The following is a 20,746-nucleotide window of genomic DNA, read 5'->3' as shown; positions in this document are numbered from 1 at the left end:
TCCTTTTTTATTTCTATTTCCACTCTAATGCCATGTGCAATTTCATCGCTCGCGGAAACAGTAGTAAGTGTTTGGGGGTGTTGTAGCTGGATGGATGGGTGAGTGGGTGGGTGTTGTACCCGGCCACGATCAACGAACCAGCCCGTGAGCCGCCGTGTCTGACTGTCTCGCTAGACATTATTCTTCGTTTCGATGAAGAATTGCCCCGGAGCGTATTCGGTTTTGTGTGTGCCGGCATTCGAGTGTACGTGGATAAAGCGTAACACGAAGCAAAAAAAAAAGAACCGGGGAACAGTGCAGATCCGGCAGTCTCCGGTCTGTCTCTGCAAAATGTGAATGAGCGTGTGTGTGTCTGTGAGTGCGTGTTGCATAGATGAAAAGCGAATGGCGCCACTGTTGAGGATTTGCTCAGCCGGCTTCGCCAGTGGCAGGTCCAAATTTGGGTGAAAGTTTTATCGCCACAGTGCATACCGATGAGTTTTGTGCAATCGAAAAGGGGTTCAAGTTTTTCCGGTGGTTGGAGGTAAGGAAGATGAAGAGCTATGAAACATTGCACAGCAAATGGTCAATGTCGGTTGTCGGAAAACGTTGGCTTTAAGTAGTTGGCTGGCTGATGTTGAACAAATTTGAGCAATCGATTAAGAGTTTTTTTCGGTAGAGAAAACAATTTAAATTAAAAATGTCAACTCTTGTTTGGACAGAACTCACTCATATCATAATAAGTGATGTAGGAATGTGTTAAAAAGTCTTTCTGATGCATTAAATTCATTACAATTTGAATTAAGTTGAGCATTGACATCAAATACCATCCAAACTATTGCAGCACGCCTGAAATTATGCAATTTTTTGGACGAATACCTCTTTTTAAACGTCGTACCTCGTTTCAATCGTAAGGAAAAGTATGAATTTAGTGTAGTTTACATACTCATACTCAAACTAAAAGAAATCATTTTAAATGCATTATTGTGATTATTTTTTACTAATACAGCTATCTATGTTCTCCACTAACCGTAGCATAAAATAGCAACTTGCTTCAAACTCCTCTCAAAAATGTTTGCTTACAGCTGTAGCTTCCTTTCCCAACTCAAACTCTTTAATTAAAACAACTCTACCAGCTTATTTTGAACACCCTTACTGTTTGAAAACACTCACATACAGACCAGATGCCACTAACTTCCGATGCACCAGCGGAAAACCCGGACTCAACCGAACGTTACCCTTCGCCTTTGCAAGCAAACAACGCAAAGAAACGCTTTTGCGGTCCATGTGTGCCTCGATGCAAGGTTGCATCTTTCGGGTTTTTACCGGCTAACTAACGGTTTCGCATTCGCATCCCAGCCAGCCCGCAAAGTGTCCGAAAACCACCAGACATTGGCACCGGCTGGCCTTGATTGCCGGTTTCCATGCATACGATGCTGCTCCGTTTGGTGTACCGGTGGACACACACACACACACAGATACGTACATTTCCGGTGCAGCGGGCACAAAACCCAAAGCAAATAATCAATAACAAACAACCCACCACCAAATGCACATGCACTCGTGTGGTGCAGAAAGGAGGCGTTGGCCTCTTTCTCTCCTCCTTGTGAAGTTTTCGGGAGTGCAAACTCTTCGGCAAAGAAATTTTACGACCCCAAAGGCAGTGAAGAGAAGCAAATTAATGTCACCATGTGGCGCTAATGTTTGTTTGAAATGGTTTTCCATAAATTTTGCTAACCGCTGCCAGCACGCGTGCCAGCGGTTATCAACTATGGATTGACATTTTCTTCACGGATACACATTAATAAAGTTCCTTGTTGTTTGTTGCTTTGCCCTAGAAACTATCGGATATCGTTAGCTGAAAGGTCTAAGGTATGACGTCAAGCAATCGTGCAGTGTGACGAGCATCTGTCGTATCATGTTGGTAAAAGCCTTTCCCATCGTGCCATCGATAGACAATAGTTTCAACTTCCAGTCAACGGCGATGTGTAGGATTAAAATTAGTTCTCCTGTTACGAAAAAAAAAACAAAATCGTTAAGCTGTTCATTAACAGCGGTACTTCACACACCAGCAAGCTGTTGGCCACCGGATGCTTGTCGCGCAAGGGCTTTCTTTTTCTTCACACTTGTCACTGTCATATGGGCTGCGGTTTGTGTGGAGCAGAAAAGCTACCTCACAATCCACCTTCGTGAATGAGTGACACCCACACGCTGCTAATGGATTTTCGCACAACCTTTGTGTGTGTGTATGTGTGTGTGTGAAGAGGAAGAGAAGTGTAAACGGAACCTTGAGGCTTTCTTGGGACCGGGTGACATTGCCACCCAGCTTTACAAGTTATAAATAATGTGCCATTACCGTGCTCAAGGCTGGCAAAACCTCACAACAAACACAGCCGTCACGGGCGCACGGGCTTGCTGATGACACGCCGAAGAGCGCTGCGTAACCGCGTAACCTTCACCTCAGGCCGATGGGGATTTATGAAGCGGATGAAAGAAAAAGAAACAAACACACACACATACGCGCCCGCTCGAGTTCAAGGATGTTCAAATGTTTGCACATCCTTTAAGAAATGTAGGCTAAACCCAAAACCGCCTCTCGGCCGAAAGGGACCGAGCTGTTTGCAGCGTTTTTTTTGGGTGGAAAGTTTCAAACCACATGGGCACACACACCGAACCGGGACAATCGGGTTAGGGTGGAAGGGTGCACCTGGCACGAGGCTTTAAAGAAAGCCTCCCGGGGAAAACATCCAGCCATTTCTCTTTGCATGCAAAAATAAACATGACTATTCCGTATGATAAGCAGTATGGTATCGATTTCTAAATGCTACTTCCAAGAAAAATCGAATCGAATTTTCTGAAAAAAAAACCTCTCACAGCACAATCGATGCTTATCGCCGCTGGTGCACAGAGGAGATACGATTTTGTTAAGGAGGGTTTGGATATTCTGAGGGTTATGCATTTTTCGCAGAAAATAAACATACCATTTCATGGAATATTTGTAAGATTATGGCAACCTTTACTCGGGTTTCGACGTGCCGGGTCAAAGTGCTAAGCAACCATCCCGTGCCCGTACAATCATAACGCAATTTTGACAACTGTCTACCCAATGATCCGTCACTAATGCTGTTTATAATGCACAGTTCAAAGTTTGAAACGAATTAATAGATGGAAATTAGGATATAGTTAAGAAAAGAAGCACTACTTTAGTTCGAATATATTAATAAGTTTTAGTTTAATTAATATTTTTTTTTAAAAACTAAACTTTTTCAGAAAGAGTAGCCGTTGAATTGCTAAACAACCCTGAATTAAGGTTTTGCAGTAGTAAAGTATCGCTTACGACGTTGAATTGACTCAGGAAACTCTGTTTCATACATATTCAATTACAATTCTACTTCAATATCATCATTTGATGCAACTTTCTGCAAAACCCTCATAATTTAATGTTTCTATTCTGACCTATTAAGCTTATAAAAACAGAGATCCAATCATCAAACCGAAGCCAATATTTGCAAATAGGCAAACCGTTAACAAACCAGAACCCACCAGCATTACACTACCTCTTGCTCTCCCTCTTTCTCTCTTTGCGCCATACAATACCACCGGCAGTGTGCTGTAGCGGGCTGTAATTTAATAATTTAATTTTTGGCGCATTTATGCTCGCACACAGTGCCAGTGCCAGCAAAACCAGAACACCGTTTAGCAAATTGCTCAATATTTTTCCACTCTCGCTCTGTGTATGTGTCTGTTTGGAGGACCAACCATCCAAAGTCCGGCATGCATGCGGGCTGGTCGAATATCCGCGCGTTTCGTTGCAGTCAAGGTAACGGTGAAGCGAACAACAACTAAAAAAAGCCCTGAATCCCTGGCACGAGTTTAGATATAAAATGCAGCAAAAAAGGTACGAGTACGAGATATGACACAACTTCCGAGGAGATACGAGAACAAACAAAAAAACACGAATAGAGCCAACCAATATTCCCAGCATGTACGATTGTCAAGGGAACCGGGGCAATCTCCAGTGCTGTCCGGGTTCATGGAGCATGGAATGAAAACATTTTCTATCTAATGAACCTAACCATAACCATCCCAACGTAAAAACGCAAAAAAATGCTGCACTCACACGGCGGCTTCCTTTGGCTGCTCCCTTTCTACGCTTAAAGCTAACATGCCAAACCGGCAAGTTGTGTTCACTCACACGAGACGACGACGACGATGACGGCAACGACGACGACAACGCAAACCGTGAGTCGCGCTGTGTGTGTGTGTGTTTGTATCCTTGCGTCTGCTGCAAGAGGTCCTACCGAGCACGTTAGCGCAGAATGGCGCGATCGACATTTTATAACATTTAAATTTCAATTAGCCTAATTGTTAAATGTGTGTGAGTCTCGTAGCCGCTCTGTCGTTTGTGCCGTTCAGTACGTTGTTTGTGTGTTTGTGTGTTTTCCATCTCTCTTCCCATCTCGGCGTTGTTTTACGTGCCTTTTGCGAACTTGTTTTACTCCCCGGGATGCATCATTCCACCTTGATGATGATGATGGTGACGATCATGCCGAAACCAGCGTACACGGTAACAGCATGCTGATGCACTTTAAGCGTAATGGGTTTCATTTGCATCGCTTTCGGGGACACTCGGTCGTTATTTGTGTGTCAGCGTGTCTGTGTGTGTGTGAGCAATTTATGAATGTTTCCGGATTGACATTCCGCTTGCCACGGGGGGGAAACAGAATTAAGCTTCGAGGTGTACGGGAAATCGGCTCGATGGTTTTGTGGCGACCACAGCCGCAACCCTTCCAAGCTGGGTGGTAGCTGGAATTGGGAAGAATTGGCATTCGGAGAGTTCAGTAGGTTAATGGAATTAATCCAGTATTCGGTGCGATGAAAATCAATTCTCTTGTGGTATCAATCACAATACGGATGAAGCTAAAGGATTTCCAGGTGATTTCAATCCTCATGAAAGAGAGTTTTATGGAAAACCCCTCAAACTCAATCATGCACAATTGTACATAAAGTACATTGCGGCAATGGGAGATTAATTGTTCTTTGAAATACCAAAGCATCTCTCTTCGTTATGCTGATTGCAGAATTAATAAAATAGAGTTTACATGAGTTCAAGCATTTACGTTTACGAATTCTTGCAAAATTACCTCTTCTTCGTCGAGCAAGTATGATAAAAAATTTACTTTTTACCCTCAAAATACGTAGAAAAACTCCCACATTCACTCCAACAAAATCAATTCACCCTTTCTCCCGTTGAACTATCGTGTTCCCGGTCTGCAAATACAAGCTCACAATCACTTCAATATCTGTCCATCTGCTTGTTCCTTTTCTTGGAATAACTATGAGAGTACATAAGAAGAGCGTTATATGGAACAACTTTCAAGACATGTCCCTGGATGTATGTGAACCACTTCCAAAGAAATGTTCAAGTTGATCATAAAAACTCAAGCACATCTTGACCTGGTGGTATTGCTCTTCAGTCCTGCCTATTGGCAACGACCCACTCACAACAGTTCGTTGTTGACATGTTGCTTAGCGACGCTTTATTTGAGGTATAACAGAGGAATACAATTCTTTAAATTACATCACTGACCTCATCGTTTAACAAGCATTAACAGTAATTAAATGTCTGCAAAGTCATTTCGCCTTCACCTTAGTCTTTAAAATTCACCATTGCAACATCCATCAAACTCAACAAATAACGTCCATTACAGATAAAGCTTGTAGCCTATCCATCAGCATTCTCAAATTCAGCTTTCTGCCCACCAAAACACCTCTCCTAATCGCCCCAAAACTTGCAATGCTGACCAAATGCCTCTGGTAAAGGTTGGCGAGAAAGAATTGGAACGCGCATCGCCTCCATCCTAACACAAACATGGTGAAGGCTCGACCTAGCTTCTTAACCTGGCAGCCACGCTGGTAAGACACGAAAAACAGCACCAGGGGTTATACAATATTCAGCCCTTGCTTGTCTAAATGTCATGTCGAAAGCGTAACACCCAAAACTTCCCCACTTTCTTTACTCACCCTCTATAGGCAATGTTCATGTTCGGCTAGGGAATGCTTGTAACGGGAATGGTTTAAGCGTCTTCAGAAGCTAGCTGGTGGGAAGTGGATGAGAGCGAAAGGAAGACTAAGCTCGTAAAGATAGCACACAAAACGCCGACCCACACGAAGTACTAAGCCGTACCGCTTGTTCGTACCGGCCTGGTGTGTATGTTTGTGTCCGATTGTAATAAAATATGAAAGCCAGTAATTCGATTTGCCAGCTAACGCTGATTGTTATGCTGACTGACAGTCGGGCAGCAAGCATCCGAACCTCCGCACCATGCGGATCCGACCACTTCAGCTGAGATGGTACCTTCACATGGCATGGCAGCGTTGGGAGTGTTTTTGAGGTTAATCGAATAGACCAAAACTATGCTGCCCATTGTCATCAATTTTTGACCAAAAGAGGGAGAAGAGGTTGCCGGATGAGAAGAGCTGACAATTAAGATGAATAAATGCATTTTTGGTGGTCACTTTGCCAGTTTTGGAGCGACGAGTAGCATGTGCTGGGAAGCGGGAACGTGTCTATTTGCGGTTTGTATTAAAATCAAATACTAAATCCAGTTACAAGAGCATGATTTTTAACTCAACATTGCCCGAACTTCCCGTGATCGTTACTCACAATCATTGAACTTTCTCAACCGTGTCCAATATTCTTTGGACCTCGTATTAAAACTTTTCTTCTCCTACATTCATCTTCTCAAACAGATAAAAAAGCGAAATAAACTTTCCTTCGCCTGCGCGTCAATTGCTCGCCAGACACGTCCGACCGGCCGTCCATTGGACTGTGGGTGAAATTAACAATCAACAACAAAAAATGGTGGCGTGACCGCACGCCTTCCCGGGCCGGGGAAAAAAATGACACAAACACGAAGCAACTGGATTTTTTCCCTCCCCAGTCCACTTCGGTGTGCGGTGGCGCCAGAGGCCACCGTGGCGACCGTTTATCACAAAATATAATTAATCACACATAAATTACTTCGCGTGAATAATTACTACCCCGCGGGCAGAGAGCTACGAGGAGACGGCTCCTCCCCAGCGGAAGGAAGCAAACCAGTGTCTATCGCCTTGCCAATAGACCTGCCGGCTCCTGCATCAACTCCCGCTGGGACTGACTACCAGTTTGCCTGCTTTCTCACAAATACCTTTTTCCTTCTTTAAGCATTTTGTTATGTGCGCTGTTCTTTTCTTTTGTGGCACATTAATTACCTTACCTCGCCAATGACTTGCAAAGGTACGGCTGTTTTTGGGAGAAGAAGGAAGGAAAGCGTTTTCCACCTTCGACGCCTGTGCCCAATTTGCTTTAAACGTGCTGCTGGCCAAACGCGGTTGGACGGGAGTAGCCGGTGCCTCCGGGTGCGAGCGATAGCGATTCCGACGAAATAAATCTTTATGACCAGTTTTGTTTAGGCAGCGAATGAAGGTTAATTTGTGTATGCTGATTATTTGAGTTCACAGAATTTTTGACGCACAATACAATTGTTTGAGTGAACAATGAGGCAGTTAGAAACAAATTATTTTAGATAACTCTGAATGATGCTTTCAAGCACCTAATATAGAAAAAATACAAATTAAATCTGGAAAACTAAAATTTAACAACCATAATAATGAAGTTATTCTCACATCTCCTGCATCGATTAAGGCAAAAAATTAACCCTAACACACTGACAACGATCTACAATTTACTCTCTGGGGAGTTTTTCGAAACTGCCCTACAGTGTTGTGTGGGCTTTGTTTTGCTACTGCTCTGGCTGTGGCCCTTAATAACGGATATCGCTTTCGTCCCTCTGGGCCTGCTTTTCGATCCGAAAGCCACAAGCTAGCTAATTGGTTTTTACGCTAGACGAGGGTCAAATTAAGCCCCGGGATAGGTTTAATCTCTGTTCGTCTTCTCGGCAAGCTGCTGCCACACCGACACACCGTAGTAAATTTGCATACCATGTTAGTGTTTCCTTGATTTTGATAACCTAAACTAATTTTTATTGGCATGTTGTTAACAAACTAATCGAAGAAAATTAATAATAAATAATTGATTTAATGTTAGCAGATTTAACAGTTTATAATAGCTTATAAAAAATTAAATATAAAACTGTGATTAAACTTATGATTACCGATTACACAATAAATTAACGAAAACTGTTTGCGTTCTGTTTCATTCCAGGTTTCACTGCTACAGCAACAATTGAACCCCACTAAACGGATGATTATTAAGCCATCGGCACGCTCCTGGCTCAAAAAAGCCCCGGCACACCCGGCAAAAAGCGATTGTAATCAAACCCCGCAACGGTTTAGATAGTGATCGATCGACAGAAAGAGACAGAGCTCACTTGTGGTGTACTGACACAATTGCTTTATCGTGTATCGGGCTAGCAGCATCTCGCAAAAAAGAGCACGCCTAATTAACATCTCAGCTCATTGTGCCGCCCATAGCCTAATTAGAATCAGGCTTTTTTCATACACTCCCACTCCCCGTTAGCCCTGAACGGTTAGTTAGGACAAATTTGCTTGTCCCATTTTCCAAGCATCAACCCTCTGCACGATGATGGTTCGATGGCGCTTGCCTGGTTTGCTTATGATTCCAGCACGTCAGTAAGTCGTTCCGCTGTTGATCAAACTCATCGTCCCGTCCCCATCGGATCACTATCTATATAGTCTCTCTTTTGTTCTTGTCCCCCCCGTTTTTACAACCAACACACAACGAGTAACAGCAAAAAAAAAACAAGCCAGAAACCCACTCTACTTCAAATCAGAACCATCCTTTGATGCCTGCTTTTCATAACGGTCTGCTGTCGTATGAACCCACACGGACACGGAGATGGTTATTCCGTTTTTCCGTGCACACACACACACACACACACACACACACCGACACACTCACACGCCGCTAATTATGCTCGGGCAGAGTCGTAAAAGTCCTATGCAAACAATTATTTGCTAGCTTTTTTGCCGGCTAGTGCGGCCGGTTGGTTCGGTTTGCCTTCTTGCTCAGTTGTGGGTTCCCAACAGCCGCAACAAACACGCGCTCTACGCCACTACCTTGGGCACGGCCAAACGAAGTGTTAAGATATCAATACGTCCCACGTATCTTCATGGGTAGGTACTGCTCCCCGCGTTCAAACTAGGATCACAGCAGCCACACACCTACACGGCTGCTGCTGCTTGTTTGTTTGTGACCCTATCCTACTGCCAGCGCGATAGAGCTGTTCACTTTTCACCAGGCCAACAAACTGCCGGCTGTGCTACAAATAAGGCCAAACTGGAAAAAAGTGAGATGAAAACTGTACGCTTCGGAAGGGCGACGCTTCATTACTGCTTTGCTGAACTTGCGAGCCGGTTGCGCAATTTGCATCAATAAACATTCAGGTCAATTGCGGTGAAGCATATAGTAGTAGGAGCCTCGTTAAAAGAGGGAAAAAAGTGATGTTAAAAAAAAAAAACCTCTGATCTGTGCTGTGATTTTACAGGTCAACATTTTCCCCCGGGCAGCAATGAGGGAGTAGTGTATCGTGAACCTGTCTGGATATGTGTATCAGTGTTTGATTTACGCGCGTTGTGAATGGTGTGTGTGGTATCAGCATCATCCAGATAGAAACAACTACAGAAAGCAGCTACAGATCTAGCTTCCGAGCGGCACACACGCACGGAGTGAAAAGGAATGAAGTCATGATACCGAGAGTTAGTCACCGCATCTGGATTATCGTTTCGTGCTACCTTCTGTTAAAATGTAAGTAAAGGCAAAAGTTTTTAATTTCTCCATCCACGCTTTCACTGCCGTGACGCTTCCGCCCGTCCGGGAAAGAAACTGTAAAAATATATTTATTTAAAAACAATTAATCAGGCTACCGGGGAAAGGAAAGTTGTGCGCCGAGCGCTCATTAGACCGTTGCATGATAAGAGGAAAAAGTGTGCGTTTTCTTCTGGAAGTTGCGGTCGCCTCCCCGCTCGTTCTCCCGGTCTAGACGCTCTGTTGACGCTCGTAACACAGCCACTCTCGTGCCGCCGGAACTGCTTCCCTTTTCCACCCGGCGATAGAATTAATTTCAATCGTAAACTTTTCCCATCATCAAATTTTTAATTAAATGCAAAATTATTATAGCATTCTTTGATCATTCTGACACCATTCGCTGGTGGATTGCGCGCAGGAAGGATTTGGGACAGGGATGGAAGTAAGTCATTGGTGAGATATACCACTTCCTTCCACGTCGGCACGTGTGTGAGGAAGCCAAGGTACTTAACTTTGCTAGTAACGATGAAAAGAATCAACTCAACCTGAAACACTTGATGACGCATTCGTTTTTCATTCATACGGAATTGCACATTAAGCATAACGTTTTTTTTTTACAAACGACTTCCGGCATCACCGGTGGTTTCGGTGCTCGTTTTGTCACGTACTTGCTTCAAAGTTTCAAAGTTCAAAAACTTTTGATACCGTATTAAAAATAGAATTTAGCATGTTGCTGGAGCAATCCGTAAAACAGTATTGTAAGGCTTTCTAGAGCGTAACACTTCAGTAATTTGCATACTTTTGATTTAAATTTCTGTTATAAATCCACAAAATTGCTTCAAAACATGGGTCTTTTAAAGCGAATCCATTTTACTCGCCCTTTAGTGTCTGTTTTCTGTTGTTGCTCACTTGCTACCTGCGATACAAAACTTTCCGGGTGAATGCTTTTGTTGAGCTTCTGTCGTTTTGCCGCGTGCGTTGGCTTACCATCTACGAAAGGTTGAGTAAATTACACCTTTTCATCGCTTTTGTTTTGGATGTTGTAGGGCTAAAAAGTGATGAATCCTTACAACGGGAAGCCTTTGGCTTCAGGAAGCAACAATACCTGTGTTTTAGTGTGATATACTTGCAGACGAGTTAAAGCCTTGCACAGCCTTGCTTACTAAAGCTCCGAAACAACCGAATGCTTCATGTTACTCAAGCTTTCCAACGACTTCAACGGCTAGGCTAATATATTCCTTTAATAGGCCCAACCTAACCCCTCCGGATGCTTATCTCACGCTGGCAAACTAAACCTGGCAAATCCGACACAATCGTACCCAATTGTCATCCTCCAAAGGCAATCGTCCTGGGGCCCTGAGGCGAAACCGATTTCACCCGACGAGACGGGCCGCTACGGACACTAAACACTAAACCCCGACGGATTACAAGGATTGACACCCGATAATGCGAAAAATAAATATATTACCGTCAAATATAATATATCTTAACCCCTGGCTATTGGCCATCACAGACTCCATTTCTTCTGCTTTCCTTTGAACCAAAAAAAAAAACAACATAAACAGAAACGAATAGGGTCACTTCATTCAATTTTCGCTGGAGATCGCTTTTCCCGAAGACCTTTTATCCCAAAGCCCCCAACCCTCGTGGGTGTGTTTTGCATGCTCGTCTTCGGCACACAAGCAAAGCGACACAAAGTCAACAAACGGGGAAAGCTTCGACGGTCGGTTACGGTGCTGGGTTCATTGTCTTGTTGGAAAGTTTTTTTTTCTTCTTCGGTCACTGGTCAGTTTGTAAACTTGTAACGATGTTATATAAATAGCGCCCGGGCTCAGGATATGGGACGACACGCATAAGAGCTAATCCTTGGGATCGATAGCTTACAGGCGGGAAAGAAAGATTTGCTTGCCTTTACGAGACTGGGAAGAGTTTTCCAAGGAAACACCCACAGAGGGGCATGTGTGCTGGTAACGGACGCTGGAAGGAAGATGAGCTGCAATAAACTTTCGCCCAGTAACTTTCCGCATGGGTTGCTGGAAAGTCAACAAGGACAGGCCATCCTGAGCAATAAAATTGCTATCAAAATCGATCCCGAACTTGAGCTTAAGTGTGGGCAAAGATGTATTCTCACTGTTTGTTAGTCCGTTTGATCACCGCAAATTGTGAAACATCATCATATCTCACCGAAGAATTCAACAAAAAACTTCTCCAAACGATGCACAATGTCATCAGCAATGCTGTGAGTTAATTTGCAAAATTTCATCATCATGAAGCTTTCCAAGAAATTGACTCTTTGTGAAACAAAACGAAGAACATCTCCACAGCAACGTCTAATCATTCCAACCAAGCGGAACATGTCTTCTCTTATTAGAAACGGCACGTTACATCCCAAAATCCAGTTTGATATGCCAGCAACTTCATACATCACGCAGCCCGGCAAACCAAAGTTCAGTGTGCACTCAGCTTCTAAATTTCCAACATCTACTTCCCGCTTAGCGTTCGATGTGTCTCGAAATGTGCGAGCTTTTGCGATGCATTCGCACGAACCGTAACACCCATCACTACCACGACCAGTGGCACCACAATTCCAGTGCGCAAATGAAAATGATTCTCCATCGCTGCTCCAGCGCTGGCGGTACACCAAGCCAGGCGGCGCGCCAAACCACGTGCAATCATGCAAAAATGAACGCAAAACCTTGACAGCCTGACTTCCGGTACTGCTGCTGCTGCTGCTACAGCTAGCACTGCAACCACCACTTCACTATTAATGCTCTTCATTACCTTCATTTTAATTCCAACCGAACACCTTCTGCGATAAATTCCAACAAATCTTATCTGGCAAACCCCACCGGGGGCACCAGCTCCATTTCCCGGGCATTTCGCCTTCCTATCCGGCACGCGGGCAACCTTGTCGGCAGACACCGTGAGTGCACAATAGACCCCCATCAGTGGTGATGGTGATGCAGCGTCGGTGCAACTTCGGATAGCACCAGCGCACGTTAGTATTACACCTACCCTCCTCCTCGCCACCCATGTTGATAATGATGATAATCTGGATTAGAGGCGGCTCCCGGCCCCATGTAGTGACTGTGGGTCTCATTTTCATTACGCTCTCGCGCTCGCTGTTTTGGAGAAAACGGAAGGAGAGTGCAACAGGACGTCCGCGGATTTGGAATCTCATCCTCCACCGCCTGGAGCGAGGCGAGAACTTTGTGCACTGTGTGCTCATCCTGCCTCATGCGCCAGTGCGGGGGAATGAAGTGGAACCGGAACTAAAAACCACCGTGAAACGCATTTCAACCTAAATTCAGCAAGACGATTACACGCGTACTGCAAGCGGCTTATCCATTGTGGTGAGAAGGGGGGGGGGGTTTAAACCATGCTCTCCATTTCGATCAAGATATAATGCTCCCCAGCCAGAACGAATGGCGACAAAAACTACTCCACAGAAGGGGAAAAAGAACGACGACGACCACCACGACGATACAACATTTGTGTTGAAAGTATTTATTTCATTATAGATAAATTATCCTCCGCAAGGAAGGAGATAGTGGCGGCAAAATTATCTGCAACGTTTCTGCAACCACACCACGGTGGATGTGTTGCCACTGAAATATGACTGTAATCCAATTTCCATAAATCAAATCCAGTGCAAATAGTAAGCGCACCGTACACTGCTAGCCAACGCGACGATCGCAACCGATAACCATCCAAGTGCATCTGCTGTTGCGTTTTTTTTTTTACTATTCAGAGCCACTTCTCGAACCTTATCTTTGCGTCGAGCGCACTATGGACCTGTCTTGAAAATGCTGTGAAGAGTGAAAGAGTGCTTGCTGCAGTTTTCTACCTTTTTTTTTGCTTTGCCTGCTCACCTGAACCCTTAAACGTCCCCACTGTTCGAGGTGTTGTTGTGCAAGCTGATCTGCATAGAGCGCAGCTACCATGTAGCGCTGCTGTTGACACACTCGCGTCCCGCGTGAACTACATACACACCGTAACCAGCCAACCGTGCGCTCCATTCATCATTTCTGGCCCCGGAACTACGGAAGCTCGTCGCTTTACGTCGTCGGGGGAAAAAACGGGAACCCACACCAACGGGGTGCCCATGTTTCTTAATGGAAATTTGTACGTGCTGAGCGAGTGGGACGATTAATCTTCATGCCGAAACTACCGACTGCTGGTCTTTAAGCAGCAGTATAACAGTTTGTACCTTTAACATTCCATAGAGAAAGAGCACGAAGAAAAACAGCGATAAATAGCGAGTGATACGATTAATTTCCCCTTCATCTTCATCGCAAGCAAACACACGATACACGTGTGCGTACTTAGTGCGGAAAATGCGTTTTGCTCCTCAGTGCTCCCCAAAATACTACTGAAAAAAAGGACCCTTCCGTCGTCTTTGACAGCGACCAAAAAGAAGGGGTTTTTACTTTATTTATCGCAGCTGACAAACACGGCTTTTATTTCCACTACATTACACACTTCAAGGGGGTGAGTGCCACTTTCGATCAGTCTCTGCGTGTTTGTGTGTATGTGTTTTTGCCTTCTGCCTCGGGAAAATAATTCAATCTTAATCCTCCCCTGCTGGAAGCGAACGGGCAAGACGAAGAATCACTCTCCTGTAATGATGCACTGATTTATGCTGATCCTCTGACGCCCAAACAACAACGGCGCCGGGCACGCGACTGAACGACGGCATGAAATTGGAATTCATTCGCGGTGGTTTGGGAGTGTGTGTGTGCGTGTGTCTGTGTTTGTTCTGTAGAAATCAAATTCCACCGTTTGCTAACAGGAAAGAGAACTTCAGTGAGGTTGGTACACACAACTGGTACACACAAATGAAAAGATGGTTCCCTCTAACCGACACACACACAATAATTGTTTTGTTGCCCCGCCCGCGCCCACTGTATGGGACGTTTCCGGGACGTTCGGAACCACAATTCGCTCGGAATCAATCTCCTCTTTTCTACCATTACACCCGGTGGCATCTTCTGCACTTTATCAACACAACGCTGAAGGACCTTCACTGAAGGACAAACATGTATGTATCTGCTATTGAGTTTGAGTGTGTGCCTGTGTGTGTGCGTGTGTGTCTGTCGGTTCAATTTAGTGACACATATTTTACTCATTGTTGTCACAACAAGCTGTCCTTCACAGTGCCGCAGTGGAAAATGAAACGATACCGCACAATGGATGACAATGGTTCCCCGTGCCGTAATGTGTTACAATGGCACGTCACAGTTTGCCACTGGTTCATGTTTCATCATCGCGGGGAAAATTGAAACAAAGCCAGAAGGTAAGAGTGTGGTCGGGAGTACGCCATTATCTCCACAGGAATTGCATCTCGCAGCTGGGCGCATTTCAGCTGATTGGTGGAATGTACCAAACGCGACCAAACGATAAATCAGCACACGCATAACGCATTATTGTTTCGAGCAAGAGCGTCAGTGTTTAAGTTGCATCTCACTGTTGCGACAATGCACTCCTACAATGTGGCATTGAAACGATACAAACGGAGTCGTGTTTTACGCAATGAATGTCCTTGTTAAAGGTTGAACTTCGAGCAACTCCCGAGATGCTGCATTCTCCTTACAATTTACAGCACTTTTTATTTCAACCTTCCGAACACTTTCTGCCCTCATATTGCTTTTGCTCATCCCTCCGATTTGTGTGTGTGTGTGTGTGTGTGTGTGTGTGTGTTTGTGTGTGTGTGTGTGTGTGTGTGTGTGTGTGGTAATCTGACCGAGAAAATAAATCCAACAAATTACCCTCCCTCGGCACGAGTCGGCATGCAAATTTTGACCTCCGAATGCTGCTCTTAAGCAAAGCGGCACGGAGGGGAGCCGGATGGAAAAGTCCTCAATTTCGCTTACTGATCTCACGCTAAGCTGCTTTAGTTAAACCGTTTTTGACACTTTGGGCTGTGGGAAGGAAGATTTGCGAAAAGGAAAAGGAGCCACACGCCAAAAACAAAAGCTGAAGAAAATCCTCACAAACTTCTACGGACGGCGGATGGCGGTTGTGGTGGTCGTTTTACTGATACGTTTGCTCACAACTTTTGCCCGCACATTGAGCATTGATGGGATGCGGCAACCTAAGAATATGGTGGAAAACCCGGGATGGAGGAAACGTAGAAAGATACCCCGTAGATTGAAGTTATCTACATTTGAAGGCAAAAAAAGCCCACACAGATACTCACACTAACCACCTTGATTTATGATATCATTAGAGAAAGGGGATTTCTGGCCCGTAAGTTGAAGTGTGTTAGGGCTTGCATTCCTTGCAAGAATCCAATAGAAACTCCCACTTCTTTTGTCTTCCTCTTTCGTGCAACGTCTACTTCAAGCTTTCATCCTGCCATAAATCCTTTCAAATGCTCCGCACCCAGTAACCAAGCCCCGAGAAGTTGGGAGAGAGCTGGCAAGAAACAATTACCAACATTCCAACCCAATGTGTGTACCAAAAGCCGAAAACAAAATTAAAGCCAACGACAACCTACGCACTCAGAAGCATTCTCTTCTTCACCAATTTCCCATTGAGTGTAGACACTGAATCCGCAAAAGAAAATCAATCACCAAAAAACGGTGCCTCGTACCTGATTAGGCATTCGCGGTTGGCTTGTCAAAAGCCCAGCACTCCGCCACGAAAATGTGACAGCAAACAATGCTGCCAGCCCAACAGGGTCATCCCAGCCCAACTCCACCGCCCTCTGTCAAAACAAATTGGAAAGAAATGGGAGCTCGCTTGTGGTCGTGCGCTCGGCTCCTAATTTTAACCCCTTTTTCGAACGTCTTCCAGAAATTAATAAAAGCATGTTAGTGTCGAAGGATTATGGCATCTTCAAGAGCCATCAAACGGAAGGTTTTGTTGGGCAAGTACGGGACACGGGCACAGGGCAAAATTGTGTTTGCGGTTAGCTTTGCGGCCAAAGCGCTGCGAAGGGTAAGCGTAATGGAAAACTTCCACACCTCTTAACCCGACTCTCCAGCGCTAGCAAAGGGGTTTTGGTGCCTGATCTCGAGCGGGAGCCTTCACCCGCGCACGTGTCGTGGCTGTCCCATCGGACCCGAGCAGCACTGTAACTTGATAGACACGGTAAACATCGACGACGACAGTAAGGAAACAATGTTTTAATTAAAATTGATTGATTTTGGTCGATGGTTTTCGGGGGTTCTCTCTCTCTCTCTTTCTCTCGTCTACCGTCAACGTTTGGATGGGAGGGTTTTTGATTGACGGCGCACGAGCCGCACGGCCGAAAATCGGGAGTCAGCACGTTCTGGGACCGAAAATCTTTGGTCTTCGAGGTGGGACGATCCCCAAAAACGACCCACAGAGGCTTGATGAATTAGTTTGGTTTTTTGAGGAAGCTTTGGAGTGTAATTTTGTTACGCCTATCTTAGTTGAAGCATTCGTGCTAGAGGAGATCTTCCCAGAAGGGTTGTACAACACACGCTTTAAAGATGTAGAAAACAACGTGTTTAAAGCTCGTTACATCCTGCATGTGTTTGAGGCATTAAAACAGTGTCATTGAGACATAGCAAACATAAATTGGACCTTTCCGCATAGCCAACCAAAGCTACCGGAACTGACAAAAGACTACTTGTCCATTCTCCAGAATGCCTCGTAACTTCCCAGTCGACTTTGAACCGTACCTGGGCTTGTTGTTTGCCAGCTTGCTCACTTGCCAGCTTAATTGAATGGGACTCTAAACACTTCCACACCCCAGCGCTGGAGACAAAAAGGGGATGAAGTCGCCCTTACGCTTAACGCACTGTCAGTCTGATGCGTATTCACCTCGCTAGGCGTACCAACCTTTTCCACCGTGTGAAATGTGTTACCAACTGCTCAATCCATTTGGCATTTGGTTTCTCCAGCGATGCGAAAATATTATCATCAGCTTTGCTCGCAACATAAAAGCATTGCATTTTCCACCGAGCAAACCGAACCGAATGGCAAGAGCATCGAACTTGTCGGCTTCCCTCGGAATGTCGGGTTACGAGGGTTCCACCTGCCACACTGCAACACGATATTCCACGAGCGCTGTAGAAGTGCTATCTCTCCTGTGCCTCTCTGTGTACCGGCACCAATTTAAAGAGAACGGAATCTCCCAGAGATTGTTTCCGATTCTAATAGATTTGCAAGTATCGATAAACCTGTGCCATCCCGCCGTGCTCGAATGGGGTTTTCACTGGCAAAAGGGTGGTCCCCCCCATCTGCCGGAAGGCCTTTAAGCAAACTCATTCATTCAAGCAGTGAACGACGCTTGGGAAATCCGGCTCTACCCAACCTTCCCTTTAACCATGCCACAGCCAACCATTTCAGAAAATCAGGTGCACTCGGTCGGTTCTCTGCCCGGATGCTTCGGAATATATGCTTATGTGTTTTGATTGAGAGTGATTAGTTTCTGCCTCCAAGGGACGAACCAGATTCCACGACGAGTTGCCATTCCGCAAAAGGATAGTCACTCACGATGGAACTGCACAACGCCATAATACCTGTCAAATGTGCTGTTCGCAAGCTGATTTAGATCCCAAGTTCTGCGCCCTTACATCTCCCTCCCAACCCAACCAAAACACATTCGGTCGGTATTTGTCGACCGACAAAGTATCCGGACGCTGGAATGCACAACCAAAGCCCCCCCCTCCCCTCCCCCCATTTCACCAACCCACGGCACGGTACGGTCCGCTTAACCCTTAGGCTAATCACATCGATAAGCGAACACACGCTGCTACGTTCGCTACAAGCCGTAATATCTTCGCAAACCGAGCCTCTGTGCCGATGTGCATAAATCAGGCGATTAAAAGCGAGTCTGATTGCATCAGAAAATCCCGGAGCAGATAGACATTGGAGTCTGTCTGCTGTCCCATACCGATTCTCCCTTTTCCAGCTGGTGGTACGGTTGGGGGCGGCGGTGGTGGTGCACGCGCGACCATAATGTGTTAGGATTTTGTGCAATTTATCCGATTACTATCTACATGAGCCGATTTGAGGCAATCCATACCGGCAAGCGTTTGATATGGGCATTAAGTAATCCGGGTTTTTTTTGCTTCCACTTGATTATCTGAAGCTTTGACAAATAAACTTCTGCCGAATTCAAATAGTAGTAGTTCATAAAAAAACAACTCACCTATCAAAACAGGTAACAAAGTAGCATTATGATTACAACACTTACATCGATTGGTTGATGCTGTTGTTCTACTGAACGATTCCTAGTATCCGGCATGTTTACCATTTATTAGTGGTTTAGTTTTTTATTGCTTCCGGCGGGACATTGGCACTGAGTTATTCCAAGAAAAACAATCATGATTAAACGAAAACAAGATGTCCATCGAATGTAACGTATTAAACCGCTCGGCAGGACGGACAAGGTCATTCATCGATCAATAAGGCACTTTGCCTGAGGCGTTCGTTGGAGTTGGCGCCATTATAAGGTTTCGTCTAGACTGTTGCTGCATAACAACTGCATCAGAAGCTCGTCAAGATTGCAGCCTGTGCTTTGTAATGTGTTTCAAACCACATTGTCTTAAAGCTTTTGCAACAAACTTTACTACATCCATAGCAACTAGCATGAAACCTCAGTTTGAAGTTTATTTCACTCGCTCAAATTATTTTTATGCTCGAGTGTTGAACCTTCCACAACATTGTTTTTTTCTTATGATGACTCTCGCGCAGGATGATGAAAGTGATTTGCAAACACCGTGCAATACTGATGGCAGCAAAACAAAACTCCCACAACGCATCCTTCTGCGCGCTCACTTGCATCTTCACTCTTCGCCAACCTTTACACGATAAGATCAGAACGAAAGAGTAACGCTAGTAGGTAGAGAGTACAGGCAAACGGTGACTACTACCAAACAAAAAGAGGAACCGTGTAAGCAAAGGCCAGGCCCACACGCCTTTAACGATGCAGCAGCAACCCCATGCGCAAGCAACGTGTGCACGCCTGGAAAAGAATCCATCGCTTTTAGCTGGTTAACAAATCGGTTCCCGCTGTCGGTCGTCGGCCCGCACAGGCTCTCTAACGACGGGCTAGAACTTTTCTGAAAGGAAGAAAAGGTTTCCAGTTTATCAAACTCACACTTGTCCCACACACACCACACACCCAAACCTGGTAGCGGTGTTGGAGCTTTTCATCGCAGGCCGTGGAGAGGTGTCGGGTCGTGGCAACGAGTTCTACAAAAAGGATAAGCTTCGTGACCAACCGTCGGCTGCTGTATGCGAAAGGCCCGGTAGTTTGTATGGCGCACACAGATACACAAACACGAGTATGGTCGTCGCTCCGCAAGCTAATAACAATATTCATAAAATATATTTTATGAGTAAAGCTGATAACAGTCACATTAGATTGTACGTTTATTACCCCGACATTGTGGCGTTGCTCGGGTTCGGTTAGGTGCATGTTGATGATGCTACGTGAATCGTGGCTGTTTGGCCACGGGAGCCGTTTGGCAGGGCGGCAATTATAGTTTCACTATCTGGCGACTCGCTACCACACACACACATTGGCCGGACGGACAGAACGGTTTGATGCAGTTTCTTTTTTTTTTCTTCTCTTGCTTCTCTCCCCTTTTTCTGAGCGTGTGATGAACGTGTTAATTAACATATCTCATAACTGGGTCGGTGCACGGTGGGCCTTTTTGCCGACCGGTGTGGGTTCAAAGATCGGACTATCGTTTCGCATAAAGTTCTCCCCCACTTCCCCACTGGCACTGCACGTCCCACGGGATGCTCGTGACGTAATTGATATGCACCCACCAACATTGAAGCGATCGTATCGGCGATGCGAAAGCCTATGCACGGCGTGTTTTTCCCCGTGCCGGTCTGCATGTATGATTGCCTTATCGTGGGGTTTTAGTACGAAATTTAATGAAATGATCCGAGAACGTACTTTATGGCAGCGGGCACATGGAAAGGAGAGAATGCTGCTATAAATAAAGTGATTCTAATTTCAATCGTTTCGGCGCTGGTTTTAATCGTTATAAGAAGGTTGATTTTTGT

The 20,746-nt window shown here is 45.2% G+C and overlaps 1 protein-coding gene across 4 annotated transcripts in view; it reads left to right on the top strand.

The window, feature by feature from the left end:
* LOC120902047 overlaps window positions 1–20,746 on the top strand; it is a 61,062-nt gene that overhangs the window by 984 nt on the left and 39,332 nt on the right. For 2 of the 4 annotated variants that reach the window (XM_040310522.1, XM_040310521.1), the window contains exon 2: window positions 9,489–9,748. In XM_040310522.1, coding sequence (XP_040166456.1) covers window positions 9,688–9,748 — 61 coding nt within the window. In that variant the 5' untranslated portion in view covers window positions 9,489–9,687. The other 2 variants (XM_040310524.1, XM_040310523.1) reach the window with 2 other exon arrangements.

The sequence above is a fragment of the Anopheles arabiensis genome, chromosome 3, assembly GCF_016920715.1.
Source record: "Anopheles arabiensis isolate DONGOLA chromosome 3, AaraD3, whole genome shotgun sequence".
NCBI lineage: Eukaryota > Metazoa > Arthropoda > Insecta > Diptera > Culicidae > Anopheles > Anopheles arabiensis.
This window is presented reverse-complemented; position numbering and strand designations above follow the sequence as displayed.